Raw genomic sequence first — 15,902 nt, forward strand, 5'->3', positions numbered from 1 at the left:
TATTGCACAATTTAATAGCAGTGTGGGTATCATGCAAGAATACTTGCTATACTTTCTTATAAAATTAATGTTCTGTAGACTAGAAGATAAGGAGAGGGCACAGCACTGTGAAACCACAAAGGCAAAAGTGTAATTGAAAAAAATTATGCCAAGAAAAAGAAGCATGGAAGAAGTGAAATAATACACTCCTGCTTCCATTACATTAGATAAGTAATATGCAATCTGCGTATTACTTTGTTTTCATGTTTTTATGGTACTCAGACCTATTCTTTGGAGTCCAATATGAAATTAAATAACACTGTACTTCATTCTATTGATGCCTGCCCAGTGTAATTCTTCCTATCAATTAGTAGCAACAGCCTCTTAGAGCAAACTATGTTAATTAAATTACAATAGGACAAGGGAAGTATTTTTGGCTTACACAATCTTCAGCCACAGTGTAATAACTGAAGTGTCTGCAGCTAATGAGAACAAAGTAGGTAAAATATAAAAAAATTATTTCTACCTAGTAATCTTTGGTATGACAGGACAAGCAGACTTAGAAGATTCTATGGCTAGGACCCTGAGTTTGCTTCTCCTAGGAGTACTCCTGAGCAGAATTATTTTGATGAACCTGGAGAGGTGAAGGAACCTCTGAGAAAATGGTTAGGATGCAGGAAAAAAGAAAATTAGCAAAAATTGCCATTCTCCTTCTGCCACTAGATCCCCTGGAGGAACTCAGTCCCACCCATGAACAGAAGGAATCTTTTCATTAATGGAACCTTAGTGAGGATCTGTGAACTTTTATTTCTGTCTAGTCTGTTATGAACAGTAAGTTTATACAGTGCTCCTGAAGAACAGTGTTACCTCTGTGGAAGAACCCAATAGCAGGCTAGACTTGGAAAACCTTCAACACAAAACCATCTTGCACTTTTGAATTTTCTTTTTGGATTAATTTTGAGGATATCTCCCATTGGCCAATGGTTGGCATGATGTCTGATGCCAAAAACAATCCTGCTATGCCGCCCAGAGTAGACCATTGTCTAGATGGGCTGGGTATAAATATAATGAATGAATGAATGAATACTACATTCCAATTACCTTGACCACAAATATAGTTAATTGCTAGTATATTTTAAAGGCACATTAAAGTACATTAAAATCAGTTCAGTTCAGTTGGCATCCTTCAGTCTCAAGAGACTGCGGTAACGTGCTCTGAATAGAGGTCTTGGGGCAGTGTCTTGTGTGGCTGAGAAGGCCAATTCGAGAGTGACAATCCCTTCCACAGTGAAGACAAATACAACCTGTCCCCTCCCTGATTTTGCTGGTTTCGGGACTGTGTCTTTGCCTCGGCCTGCAGGCCTTAAATTGTGATTGATTTTGCTCTAAATTAGACTGACTGACTTTTTCAAATATCTCATTTTATGCCCTATGCGGCCTCTTGTAAGTTTGAATCCCCTATACAAGATTCCTAATTGCTCTTTCCCTGATGCACATTCATGCTTCTCATAAGTGTTCTCCCCATTATTTTTTCTAGCGACAGTGATGAAAAGCCTCTCAAAGGAAGCCTGCGGTCTCTGAACATGGACATTAAGGCTGCAGAAAGCGCTGACAGTTTGGTGGATTATGGAGAAGGGGACCACAGAATGTTCAGTGAAGATGGTTCATTTATTGGCGCTTATACCGGATGTAAGGAGAAAGCATCAGCTGAAAGCATCGGGAGTTCTACAGCAACTTTTCCTCTCCATGCATAAAATATTAGCATGAATCATTCATTTCAAGTCACCATATTTATCTTTACTAGTCATCAGATATCATCCAAGTCAGAAATAGGCTGCAAAAAAAAGTTCAAGACCTCAGCATTCAGCCTTAGTAGAAATAGGGAGCTGACTTCAGAGCTGATTTGTGAAACTCTTCTTTATGCCACAGGCATTTCCATCCCATTAAAATGTGACTCAGAACTAAAATTTGATACGACACATGCCACTCAGTCTGACCAAAACCTCAGCTACTTCCGTGTTATATATGTTTGTGAATGTATATATATATATATATATGGGGACATGATACCTTCTGTGTTTCTTACAGCCCAGGTCTATAGCTATGTGTGGCTATAGCAGCAATCAAACAATTTACACTAACATCATATTACTACTACTGTGTCTCTAGTTTGGACAGTGGGCCTATTTTTCCTGATGTAATCCTATTATGAATGTTTATTGGATATAAAGAGCAACTGGGCTGTTCTGCTAAAAAAACAGATTTCAGCCGGGGCACCAAAAAGGACGTCAGCCAATGACTCATTTTGCCTTCCATAGCCCCCATGTTGTGCACCCTCAAAATTTCTCCCAAAGGGCAGGTTTGGGTGCAGTGTGGTGGGCTACCAGCAGTAAAAGAGAGCCCCATTGTCTTAGTTGGCAACACTGCATTTGAGCTGTAAGATTGCACTGGCAAAACTGCCCCATCTTAGCCAATGCTTTTTTGGGGTCTCATTCAAGAAAATAATTTCCAGTCCTTCCTTCACTACATTAGCTCTAGTAGTCAGTTGTGTGCTGCACAATACCTCTGAACTTTTCCTATAATGCACCTCATCTTGCTAAAGGTGGCTGCTGTTAGTGTTTGAGCAGTGACCTACAGGGTAGCAGTATGCCATCTTGTATCAGAAACACTACTGGTGCAGGGCATTTTAATACTTATTTGGCACACTGTACATAGTAAAACAGGGTCTTAACTAGAACCCTTTTCTTGTCTTGTTTCTGTTCCTCTGTATATATTCTTCCAACACACCCAAAGTTCCCCAATAATCTGATATAGCCTCAGTATTACAGGTATCACAGACACCAGACAGGGAAAGCAGCAACACTTGCATACAGGAAGACATTGTAAGTGAAAACTGCATTCCATATGAGACATTATTTAATATCCCGAAGGAATCATCCCATTGGTTTTTGAAATTGTACTCTGTGTCACTGGCAGCATCTTAGGAAGACAGAATGATCTATCTACAAAAAAAAGCTGTTTTCAAAGCTACTGTAACTTCTATCTCTTTTCCCCACTAGCTGGCACTCTTTCTTTATGCAATCAGCTGCAATAACCTTCCTATGGTTGTGGACAGTATATGGCTGATTCAGAGACCTGGAGCTCTAGTTAATACAAATAGATCTCCTGTCTCTCACCCATGAAATATAAAATGAATTCTTTTTTTATGGAGAGTGCTATCTTCAAAAGCATGTTCAGTGTAGCAGCGCCCTACCTGTATATTAGTATGGAGAAATACCAGTTGTGAATTGTTGTACATATTATGTTCACATTGATTTATTCAGGTCCACCCATACCTGGTTTATCTGCAGACAGATACAATGGTAGCACAGCATTATTCATTGAGTAGCTACTGAGTTTCTCCTGCGGGTTGGATTTCTTTGAATAGGAACACTTTCGCCTATAAAATGTGTTGAGAAATATTTCTAACAAATTCCTCTCTCCCATCATCTTTTGTAAAACTCTTCCTTTGAAGTCTTCATGACTATTTTAACATTCATATGGGTTCCTATTTACATTGTGTTGAATCAGAGCAAATGTATTTTCTGAGAAAGCCTTTTATATGTGACCTTTCAGTACACACAGTACACAAAGTACTATATTGGATATAAGAAGCAACAATTATCCAGAGTTACTTGAATGATACATATAAGTTGTCTTAATTAAAGTTATATTGGAGGCTGTTGCTTGAAAAACTGTTCTGAGATGAACAAGCCTCAGTATTTTGTGTGAAAACAATATTAATTTGCTCCTCAGCCTTATCCTAGGCAAGAATTTGCTGATAAACCTGCTCCATGCATTTTTTATTATGAGCATGTGCAAATAAATTTTTTTCATTACTTTGATTCTCTTTTAACTCGTTTATAGATGCAGTTCAATTAAGCAGGTTATCCCTTGAGACTGCATCACAGGTCCCTATTGCTTCAAGCAGATTGTTAGAGCATTTTATCCAGAGCTTACTAAGGAGCTATTTTAGATCGTCATACTATAAGCGTAAAGTGCTAAAACCTTAGTATAAAATGAAGGGAATCTGAAACATTTCTACTAGATCTGGAGATACCACCATTCATCTTGTCTTTGAGCACATGCAAAGTATCAATTGCTTTATGTGGGGTGGCCAGGGAACTGGCCAGATGCAAATAACTCCATCTGCTTTCCATGTGGAAAGTAGCTTGTGTCTCATCTGGTCCACCAGCAGTCAATGTGTGAAGCTGACTTCTCTGAGCGAGTCCAAAACCTAGAAGAGATACCAGAGCTTGAAAAGGTTACTTCTAAAATTATTACTTCAGTTGCTTCTGATAATGATGGCTGGGTAATCCTAGGAAATGTATTCCAAATAAGAAACATTTCTGAGCTCTGGGACGCCTCTCTGATTCAGGACTAGCATTAGAGGTTGGTGTAATTGAGCCTGTTCCAGCAGATGGCCCCTTGCCAGGCATCTGGTTGAGCTTTTTACCTTCATAAGCTATGCTCTCATCTGTCATATGCAAGCATCTGAAGAGTGACAGAATCCACCTGTATGCATATATTGACAGATGGACACAGTATGCACTTAATGAATTAAACTAACAGGAAAGAAGGCGTCTCCACTTGCCTTTATCCTTTCCGTCTGAGCCCAATTGGGAAATGAATAGTGTTCATAGTGGAGGGGATGCCTGCTCAGGGAAGAGGGGAACATCTTGCTCATGGTCCTTGTAAAACCTGGAGCCAGCCCTGTTATACATATTCTATTACAGGCCTTCTGCACATAATATAGCCAGAGGGCTACATTCCTTAACTTGTCAGCAATTTCCCCACTTAACACTTACTGAAGTGAAAGGGAAAAGTGGACTTCCTACTCTGTTCTAAGGTTTTACCTTCTTAAATTCATATTGTGTAGTTTGGACTTTATGGCCTTATAAGGCCTCTTCCAACTCAATTATTCTGTGATTCTATAATTCTGTGTTTCCCAAACTTTAACACAATATCTACCAGATTCTAAGATAAGAGTAAATAGGCCATAAAATACAGTCTTTTAAAAAAGAAAAACTAAGCTATTCTATGATAGAAAAATTTCTAGATGCTGTCAATAAAGAAAAAATCTGTCTCTGTACTGTAAACCATATGTGAGAAGGCAGAGTTCCAGCAAACTTGATTTCTTGGCATGCTTTTGTTGGAGGGGAAAAATAATTTATTTCCTACTGCTTAGAACTGTCAGGAACTTTCCATTACTGCACATCTGAATCAGGAAAACAGCCCATTGCACTGCAGGGTTGTTTTTCTAACTCAGACCTACATTAATTGAAAGTTGGAGAATTGTAATCAGGTCCTACTCTAAGTCCCAGTTCTATGTGAGACAACAAAGGATTACATCCAGTTGTTATCCCCACTAGAGTAGACATATTGAATCAATTAGATTTACATAAGCATTAACTTCAGTCTAATTGTTTTATACTTATTACCTCATTGGGACTAACAATCAGATTTAGTAAATAATGCAAATCTGAAGCATCCATCTTTTCTTAAGAACCCATGTTGGACAAAAAAAAAAACTGCACTGGGCTGTAAGAACCTCATATTGATCATCACAGGAAAGGAAAGGAAAGGAAAGGAAAGGAAAGGAAAGGAAAGGAAAGGAAAGGAAAGGAAAGGAAAGGAAAGGAAAGGAAGGAAGGAAGGAAGGAAGGAAGGAAGGAAGGAAGGAAGGAAGAAAGAAAGAAAGAAAGAAAGAAAGAAAGAAAGAAAGAAAGAAAGAAAGAAAGAAAGAAAGAAAGAAAGAAAGAAAGAAAGAAAGAAAGAAAGAATATGCTCCAGCTTTTAAAATAGTCTTTGCCAATACTTCAGTGTCCTTTTTGTGTTCTACTCCCTCTATAAATGCTTTTATTTCTTACCCCTTAAGAGTGATGCCTGATAGCTAAAATACTCAAAATGTCAAAAATGCCCAAATCTGCATTGACCTGTTACAAGTATGCATCCATTGGACAATAATGAAAAGTGTACTTGAAGAAGAAGGCCAAGCAATGCCATTATCCTCCAGATGACACTCACTAGCACCTTTTAAAACAAATTGAAAACCTTTTAAACATACTTACTCATGAAATATATAATTCTTTTGAGAAACCTATATTGTGAAAACAAAATATTAATATTTTACAATGTAAATTTAATTGGTAAAACAAGGAATCTAGAAAATAGAGTTTGATTTTTTTTGCAGAGACGTTCTGTTTCCTATTTAAGATGACAATGATACTATTATCTTAAAAATGGGAGTAATGAGAAGCCTCTCAGTGCAACTTCAATAATATTTGATACTTCACATGGTAAGCAAATAAACTGATACTTTGTGTTTTCATTTTTGTCATGTTCACAACTATACAGTAACTAGACATGGAACTGTGTGCTCATTAACAAGATAAACTGAATTGCCCTCCCAACCCTGGAATGAAGACATGAGACAAGAATTATGGGTTAATCACGGGCCACACTTTATTAAATATAATCTTTTGGCAAAGGGGGGTCCTTCCATAGTGCGAAATCAGGTTGAAGCACAAAGGTCTCAGAGGACCCCTTAAGCAACAAATGGGCGAGTTCCTAGCCCCAAGTTCTCTCAGTCTTAAAGACTGTGAGAACCTGGCCGACCCCAATTTGCCCACCCCAGGCCTCAAGCCAGCTTCTCCTTGTTGACTGTTGGTCCAGGTGTGGCCCCAACGCATCTTTCCCCCCAAGCACTGTAATCGCACGATCCTCAGTGGTGAGAGGTCAGATGGGCTATATCTTACCTGAGTTTGCAAATGGGACTCGCCAACAAGACCTGTTATATCCGCACTATCCACCAGTGTGACCAATTTTCCACCTTTAAACATCCAGTGCGCCTGTTCCAGTGTGGAATAAGCAAAAAATCCACTAAAATGCCAATCAGGATACGGGTCAAAAATTCCTATCCTGCCCCATAGGCAACCAGATAAGCTCACAGTAGAATAAAGGGCGGCCAGGTGGGTGCCAGCAAAGGAAGAGGACGGGTGGTGGTGGTTACGGTTCTTAAATAAAGTAATGTTCCCCCCTCTCCTCCTATGCTAATCTCGTGATACCAAAAGTCTCGTGCTATCCAAGGAGGGAGGCAAAGGCAAGCCGCGCTGCTGAAGTTTGGCTCAGCAGCAGCTGGAGCATTGTATTCAGACTGAGCCAGAAGCATCAAGTAATTATTCTAATGATCATGGCTGGTGTAAAATCTTAAATTAACACTGGCTGTTCCTGCTGTCTGTATCCATTTACATCTCAGTTCACACTAGCAATGGATCCTGTACATAGAAATAGTCGGAAAAGAGTGAAAAAAGGACCTGGTGGGTTTACATGTAGAAAACGGAGCTGGCCATACCATTAGGCACACATCACTGGCCACTTTAGATAACAAATTTGTGTTTCTTAGACAGAAAGCAAATTGCTAGTTATTCAAAGGAATATTTTTTAAAATTTCTTACTACCAGGGAGAGGAATTTAGACAGTTTTCTGTTAGAGGTGGCAGACTGATTTGGCTAACTTTGACTACGCACCTTGACTTGGGGAAGAAGGATGTCATTTATTACACCATCTCAGGCAACAATAGATTTTGGGCTAGTTCAGGTCCAGTATCTCAAGAGTGTCTCATCTGCAAGATCAAAGAGAACTTTAGCATTTATAATCATAACCATGTGGCATCAAGTCAATTCCAACTTAACAGCAATTTTATAGAGTCTGTTATTTGTGCCAAAACTAGGGAAATTGCTTGAAAGATAAGAAGAAAAGGGAAGGAAAAAATATCAAAATTTGTGAGGCAGCAAGTATGCCGGTGACAGTGGTAGCTGATCAGGTGGGGCATGAGTGGGCTACTTCAGTGAAGGAGGATGTGGTGGTAAGGAAAAACACAGGGGCTGCCACTGCACAACACAATGCTGCAGCCCATGTGTTGGACACTGTCACTGATATCTACTGAATAGTCATACATCCACTTTATGTAAAAGAGCAGTCCTTCTCCATTTTTTGCTAACGCCATTGGATTCCAGTGTCAGCACTGAATGGTACTCATGCTCTAGTTGTAGCATGAGGGTATGGGGTAGATGGGGTAGATTCACCCCATATTTGTCATAAGACCAGTTGGTTATTTTTAACATCATATTATGGACTAAAAGGTGACGGGACCTGATGATAACCTTGGATGACTTTGCACAAGCAACGCATTGCTGCATCATATTCATGTGTATCCACAGTTCTCTGCAAATGGGAAAATATCTGCAGTTCACAACTAATTTTTATTTCATTTTTATACGTAATAAATCTACCACCAAACTGTTGGTTTCATGTGGGATTGATATGTGTGATCGGCTTCATGAAAGAAGAGAGTATATTCAAACCAGAGCTTGTTCTGACATGCTACCACTATCACTGGAATAAGGTGCAGTGCAACTTGAGCCCTATTCAGACATTCTGCTTGTTATGTGTATAGGGCTCAACCAGTGAAAGAGATGTAAGTCCTACCCTTCATGCCTCCCACCTGCCTGGGAATCCTACAGACATCCGTGTGTTCAGTGCGAAGGTCTGCACAGGCACCGTAAGCACATCCAGTGCCTACACAGCTCTTCATGCTGAACAGGCAAAGATCTGCAGGACTTCTGGGTGGAGTGGCTGGTAGCTTCACATGCAATCCCATGAAGCTGACAATATTATAAGGCTATACATATGTAATTGTAAGTTACTCTCTCTTACTGAAAGAGGAAACAATTACCTTTTGTTTTGCTGTATTTGTAAATATTGTACTTGAAAACATTTCAACAAAAGAATAGTCACAGCAAAAACAGTGATATTGTAGCAGATAATATCAAAGGATTTAGGATGCTATAGCTTCATGTAGTAAGTTGCAACTAGAATAAGCCAATTGAATCAATGGAAGTTTGGCAATTCAGCTCCTCGGCAAGTTTTATTAAATCATATGGGCCTAGTCTAGTTACCTTAATGTAGTAAGTAATGATCAGAGTAGAGCCATTTAAATCAATTATGCTTATAGATGAGTTGACTCATCAAATCCCCACTGATTAAATTGACCTATTTTTATGCAATTTACTATGAGGAGCAACAAGATTTCAGCAGTTTTTACTTTGGAGCTCTTTTTCATAAGATAGTGTCCCATTGCCGAGGGAAATGGTAAACAAGGTGCATAAACCTTTCTTGTCATTCTCCTGAGTTTTCCAGTTACTTAGCTTACTATTTAATACCTGTTTTAAAATGTCTTAAATTCTAGCACTTCAACCTTCTTGTGGATTTAACCTGGACCAAGCCTTATTGACCACAATGGGACTTGTTACTGCAGAAGCATGTGGAAAAACTGCACGGTTAACCTGCCATTCATACTGCAGTTCTGTGTATACCTACTCCCAAGTATATTGCAGGTAGAACCAAATTGAGGTCAATAGGGCTTCCTTCTAGGTAGGTAAATACATGTACAGGATTGCACAGAAAAGTCATAACCATTAACAATTTGTTTATGTGTCAGCAACATCCTTAACTCTCCAAATCTGTAATCTTCTATATATATTTTTTCAACTTTTGGACTGGATTGGTCACAGCCAAAGCATAGTTGTTGTTGTTTTTAAATGTTACTTTTGAGGAAGGAGATAGCAGCATGATTACTCATCCATCCTGTTACTTTTCAAACTCAGTGTTAGTGGAACTTTATTATGGCTTAGAAAAATGTGTTTGTATTGTAGGTGCTGTTTGTATCATGCCTATGTATATGTATGGTTTTTTAAAAAAATATTTTCATTCTACATGAATTTCAACTTTGCTAATAAAAATTTGACTTGATGTACTCTTCAAAAGTCTACGCTGACATCAAAGAATATTTTGATATCCATTTATCATAAATCCCCTTTCTGCCTACTGGATCCGGTAGAGTAGTTACATAGAGGTTGGTCATTTTTCCTGTGGACATCTGTAGCCAAAAATCTAAGTAAATCTGTGAAGAAGTAGGGGTGTGTGTGTGTGTGTGTGTGTGTTTATGAATATTGTCGTCGTCGTTTAGTCATTTAGTCGTGTCTGACTCTTCGTAACCCCATGGACCAGAGCACGCCAGGCCCTCCTATCTTCCACTGCCTCCCGGAGTTGTGTCAAATTCATGTTGGCTGCTTCGCAGATACTGTCCAGTCATCTCATCCTCTGTTGTCCCCTTCTCCTCTTGCCGTCACACTTTCCTAACATCAGGGTTTTTTCCAAGGACTCTTTTCTTCTCATGAGATGGCCAAACTACTGGAGCGTCTGCTTCAGGATCTGTCCTTCCAGTGAGGGATATCAAAAAGCGTTCTCCTGGCACCAGTTGAGCAATTTATCTATGATCCTCTTGTTTAAAAAGAGAAAGTGAGAGTATATGTCCATTGGGGTTATTTGAAGACCAAAATATTTTAAATACAAATTCACATTTTTGTACATGTGTGATGGGAGAAAGCTTTAATTTATTTTGGTTTTTGAATTAACAGCAGAAACAGGTTGTGATATATTAGAAAAAGCTGAACATGTTTTCTAGCTGTGCAGAAACTCAAAATGTGCTCCTAGACTATGATCAATTGTAGCCGCTGGTTTAAAACACCTAGACACAAATGTAATATGTAGTTTGGCTCCAACATTTCCTGTAATGGAGAGTATAATGTCTAAGATTAGCCAAAGAAAAAGATGGACAATGTTTTTAAATGTCAAATTCTAAAATAATCTATCTCAATGGCTTTTTTTTTAAAATCACAGCCCTTTTAGGAGCTCTTCTCAAGTTTTGGATTGGACTGAACCGACCAATTACTCTTCAGTGTCCTATGCCATCTCATTGATTCTTCTGGCAACAGTCCATGGCCCCTTTTAAATGTGCCAGAGGGGCCCATATGGTTCCCGTTGAGAATGGCTTTTCTAAGAAACTGAAAACTGTGGTACCTCTGTGTACTGAATGCCTTAATTATTAAAGCTGGCAAGGAGCTAACTCTTGATATTAGAGAAGCTACAGAATTCCATTTATGTATTTAGATCACACAAATCATATAAATATGCAATCTGGTGAGAATGGAAAAGGAGTCACTTGCAGCTACTGAGGTTTTTTTTTTTCAAATGTTGACTAAAAAATATAAATGATTGCTCACATACGACAGTAGTTTTGCTAACAAAATTTAGATTTAGAAACCTGAAATCCTCCCAGCCCTCCCACCAGGCTTTTGATATGTTTCCATGGCACAGAATAGGACATAAATGCATCTTGCCAAAGGGTTTTCTTTGACTGCAAAACATACCCACAGGATAGGACATGAGGCTGGCTTGTCTCAAACAGTGTCCCTCACAATCTCTGCTCATTTCTGTGGCATTTCATGACCAAACTGCATCCCCCCCAGAGGTGGAACCATGGGATATTGTCAACATGGAAGACTTTGAGAAATCCATAGCCCCACTCAGCAGAGGGAGCAGGGCAGTCCCCCAAAGTGGAGGAACTTAACTACAAATGCAGTAAGTAAAGATGCATATTTTCTTGTTTTTTAAAAGGTGACCTACAGCCACAGTAATAAATGAACTAAGCTACTGCTTGAGAATTAGTGGGAGTGTGTGCTGCACTTTTGTCATTCTCTTTCACTGCTCATCATGCCATCAGATAAAAGAAATACTCTGAATCAGAAAAGGGCATTTGTGATTGTGGATTCAGACTGGCTGTAAACGTTAGCCTGATCTGTGGAAACATTTCACATTTAAACTGAAGCTTTTCATTTGTTCAATTGTTCACTTATGTAGTTTGTTATCCTTAAAAAGTTTTTAAAGAAAAAAACCCTAAAATATCATTCTGAGATAGTAAATGCATGGAAATTATTCTCTTTTTCTTGTTGTTTTTCTTTAGAACATTGCAGTAAATTTCCCCAGACTCTGAAATCCTCACAGGGATGTTTGACTCCCTTCTTTTACAAAGGGGAGGGGCAGGTCCCAAACAGCAAGCCATTCTCTTAAGGCCATTCCTTGTGAACCTACACGTTAAGAGGAAGGGGCTTAAAAAGGTCCTAGATTGGGTCCAAAATTAAAGGCCTGAAGAATGAACTTCACTAATTCTGTGTTCCTCTGCAAATAGCAGGTGATCTGCAGTGTGAAAAAGGAGGGGGGGTGTAAAATCAGATTAGTAGACAATTGTCAGTTGCAGACCATGCCATCAAATGTCCGAGACTGACGAAAAATTGATGACAGGATGCTCACATCCAATTAACTATAACTGGCTCAATCTCCATTTTGCCTCCACTGTTCTTGTTGCATGTGTTATTTCCTATTCACTGTAGCCGTTGACCAATTCTATACACCAGAGCAAACATCTTCACCTACATGAACGAACATATATGTGTGCTTATGTGCAACACACCCACTCCATTAGAGCTGATACAAAAGCAGAGTGGAAATGTACTATTAACCTTTCAGGAAGGTCTCAAGGGCATTAGAAATGTTGTGATTACTATTCGTTTCCCAGGTATAACGAGATTTCCACTTTTCTCAGTATCAAAATGGGAAGGGAAAAAAACTCACAATCATGTGCTCCACTGGACTGAGAATAAAAATGCTACTGCCACCTTCAGATACAGAACTTGAAGAAATTCAGATGCATAATGCTATCACATGGTCTGTGGCTTCCTAAAACCCAGAGATGAGAACCAATGAAAGCTGAAATACAAGGTGAAATCTATTTAAAATTAGTGCCCTATTACTTGTCTCAGATAGTGGACCAACTGAACTAAATGGAAAATTCATATTTCTGTAAATCCCATTGCATCAATGGGTTTACTTTATTTAAGACTAGCAGTTGGATAATGGCCAACGACTACAAACTGGGCTCATACAATCCTGTGTAAGGACTTCAAAAGAAGTAAAGGAGACAACTTCCTTTGTTTGCTAGCATAGCACATGATTTTTCTTTCCTACATACCTTACATTTAGAGTTTTCTATTTTGTGATTGGAAAATAAACTCAGGTTTGCTTTATAAGTCTGATTGCTGGTGGTTGTGTCTCTCAAGAAACCCCACTTAGGGAGAAGGAAAAAGTTAATAGCAGGGAATACACAGTCCTCTTAACATCTCATTTTCTCCTGATGGGTCAGATACCAATCTGACTGCTGTTATTTGATGTGGATTTTTTGGGGAGTGGAAGTGAATGTTCCAAGTGTAAACACTCCTAAAATAACCAGAAGTGGCCTGCAGGTATAATGATATTCAGAATTTCATGAGGGGTACTGGGTAACTAAGGGGGAAATGCTATATTAGGGATTGTACTTCCTCAGTCCTACATGCAGTACATAATACTTAAGGGGAACAGCTCCTCGTTAACACAGAGACAAGTACCCTGTTCATACAGTATAATGTAATGTTACACAGGTGTAAGGAATTGTACTCTAGAACTGTGCAACTGACTGCATGTTCCCAGGACAATTTACTAGTGGAATTGCTTCAAGGATAATACTTCTACCTTAGCGCTAGTGAAACCACCACACATCAACCTTGACATGTGTGTGTGTAGTTGTGCAATAAGATTTTGACCACTGTATAATACATTTTATTTGCTTTCACTATACAAGCATGACAAATGAGGCTAGTACTTCCCATGCTTACTTCTTGAAATTTACATGCCATTAGAAAACAGTAAACTGATCCCTCTCCATAGCAGACAATTGTAAGAGTTTAGCCTATTAAGGAACTCCAAAAGAGATTGCTTTGAAAACACAAGCAGCAAAACAGTTCTAACCCCACCTCACCCCCAGCTGAGGCTTTCTCCAAATGAGGAACAGTTTGAAGAGGAAACAGCCTCCCACTCATGGTGTATCTTCAGGTTGTCCTATAGTATGAGAAGACTCCAGGATTGGAAAAGCTTTCTAGTTCAGACAATTTGCTTTCCTACTGAGACAGTGAAAGGCAGGGGATGGGCAAGGAAGCTCATACATTCATAATGATCTCTTTAAAAAAAACAACAACGCCTGAATAGGGCTTTCATATTATTACTATGTTTCTGTTGTGTATCTGTGTAATCCAGCACTTCTCTATAACCTCTTTCAGATGTTGGTGCAATCATATGTAAGACCAGACCTGGAGATGGCAACGTTGAGCATGCATGTAAGCTCCATGGCCATATGTTCCTGGGCATTCTAGTGACCTTTGTGATCTTCTACAACCTTTTATGGGTCCTGCTCAAGGGAATTCTACAACTGTGTTCAGTTTGAAGGGAGAGAGATTCAGAAGTAGACAAAGAGAACCCCTCTGTAGACATTCACTTTCAATGTGTGCAGGTGTAATTTACTTAGAAGTGCTTGGCAATGGTTGGGGCTGGAACTCATGCATATACATCCAACCCTGTCCCCTAATTTAATCTTCCACATGATTATTAAAATATCTGAAGAAGGCTTTTGTCATTCTAGAATGTGTCTGTCCCTCCTATCCCCCCCACTTCTCACATGTAGAACAGTGGAAGAGAGAGAGAGAGAGAGAACTTTTCAAATCTTCTTGAAGCTAAAGGCAGACAGGAAGACAAGAGTGATACATCTTCCAAAACAACCTGAAGGATGTCATGTCCACATCACTGCAGAGCTGTGGACCAATGAACACATGATGGATGATATGCCAGCTTCACAACAGGGTAGAAAATGTTAGCCTGTTAAAGGCCTGTGCTGTGTTAAAGGACTATCCTTGACCAAAATATAGCATATTCTGTCTGTGGTGTTGTTCTCATCGTGAATCTAGATTGCTTGATCTGTGGTAGAATTGGTAATCTTCTGAGCTAACATTCACACAGTCTTCAAATAACTATAAAGTAACAATATCAGGACACATGTTTATTTCCAGGAAGGTAGGCATGTCTGTTCCAGTAAAATTGATAAGGAGTTTTATAGTACCTTAAAGACCACCATGTTTATGCCAAATAAATATTCCTAGTCAGTAAGGTGCATAAAAACATCTTGTTGTGTAGCTTATTGTATACAGTGTAGCTATATTTTCTTGTTTTGTATTCTAGTGAGTGCAGAGGTTGTTCTCAGTTTGCAGTCCACCACTTTTGGGACACTCATTTATATATTTTTCTTTAATTGGCTTCTCCAATTAATGATGGAGATTGCTATGTCTCTTTGTGGCCTTTCCCCCACCCTCTCAGACAAACAGGAAACTTGTGTTTTAAAAACAGTCAGAGAGTGTGTGTGTCTCTGCGTGCACATGCATGTGTGCATGAATGTATGTGCAGGGAGAGATATATACAAAGTAATTGGATGCCCTCTATCTGAATAACTGGGTAGAAGTTCCAACCACATGTCACCAGGGTGAAGCATTAAACCATATCCCCAGAAGCCACTTGTAGCCATCTTTGAGTTCACCTTAAGAAGCATACTTGCAATCCTGCAACTGGAATAAATTGTCTGGAAAAAAAGTTGGCAGAATGTTGTTCTGGTGTTTGGTTCCTGGGACTGTGGTTTTCCAGTATCTTCTCCCTGCCCCACTCTGCATAGTTGTTGTTCAAGATATCTGTTGGGTCACACACAAATACCCCATAAGCCACTACCAACAAGTCACATCTGCTGCTCTCCATGAAGAGAATTCTGATGTGTGAGATGTATTACTGATTTAAAAAATAAAATTAAAGACAATTCTCACCCATTTCCTAAAGCAAGTCTATCAATTCCACTTTCTCCTGCATTCAAACTTCGGAGGTTTTGGTTAAAATCTGAAATCGAATTCCTGTCTATCCCTACAAACAATTGCCTTTCTGAGGGTCCAATCAAAGCTCAAAAATAGTGGCACCAAAAATTAAAAAGTATAACCATTGTTGATTACACTTAGCAACAGATTAAGAATGTGCATCCCAGTTAAAAGAACATAAACAAGCCATCAGAAGCTGCATTCATT

The 15,902-nt window shown here is 39.1% G+C and overlaps 1 protein-coding gene across 13 annotated transcripts in view; it reads left to right on the top strand.

The window, feature by feature from the left end:
* The window catches only part of CHL1 (cell adhesion molecule L1 like), a 304,506-nt gene extending 298,894 nt beyond the window's left edge, over positions 1–5,612 (top strand). For all 13 annotated transcript variants that reach the window (XM_020791014.3, XM_078385206.1, XM_078385211.1 and 10 more), the window contains one exon: positions 1,517–5,612. In XM_020791014.3, coding sequence (XP_020646673.3) covers positions 1,517–1,733 — 217 coding nt within the window. In that variant the 3' untranslated portion in view covers positions 1,734–5,612. The remainder of the gene's footprint in view (positions 1–1,516) is intronic.
* The last annotated feature ends 10,290 nt before the right edge of the window (positions 5,613–15,902 follow it).

This window comes from Pogona vitticeps, chromosome 2, assembly GCF_051106095.1.
Source record: "Pogona vitticeps strain Pit_001003342236 chromosome 2, PviZW2.1, whole genome shotgun sequence".
Taxonomy (NCBI): Eukaryota; Metazoa; Chordata; class Lepidosauria; order Squamata; family Agamidae; genus Pogona; species Pogona vitticeps.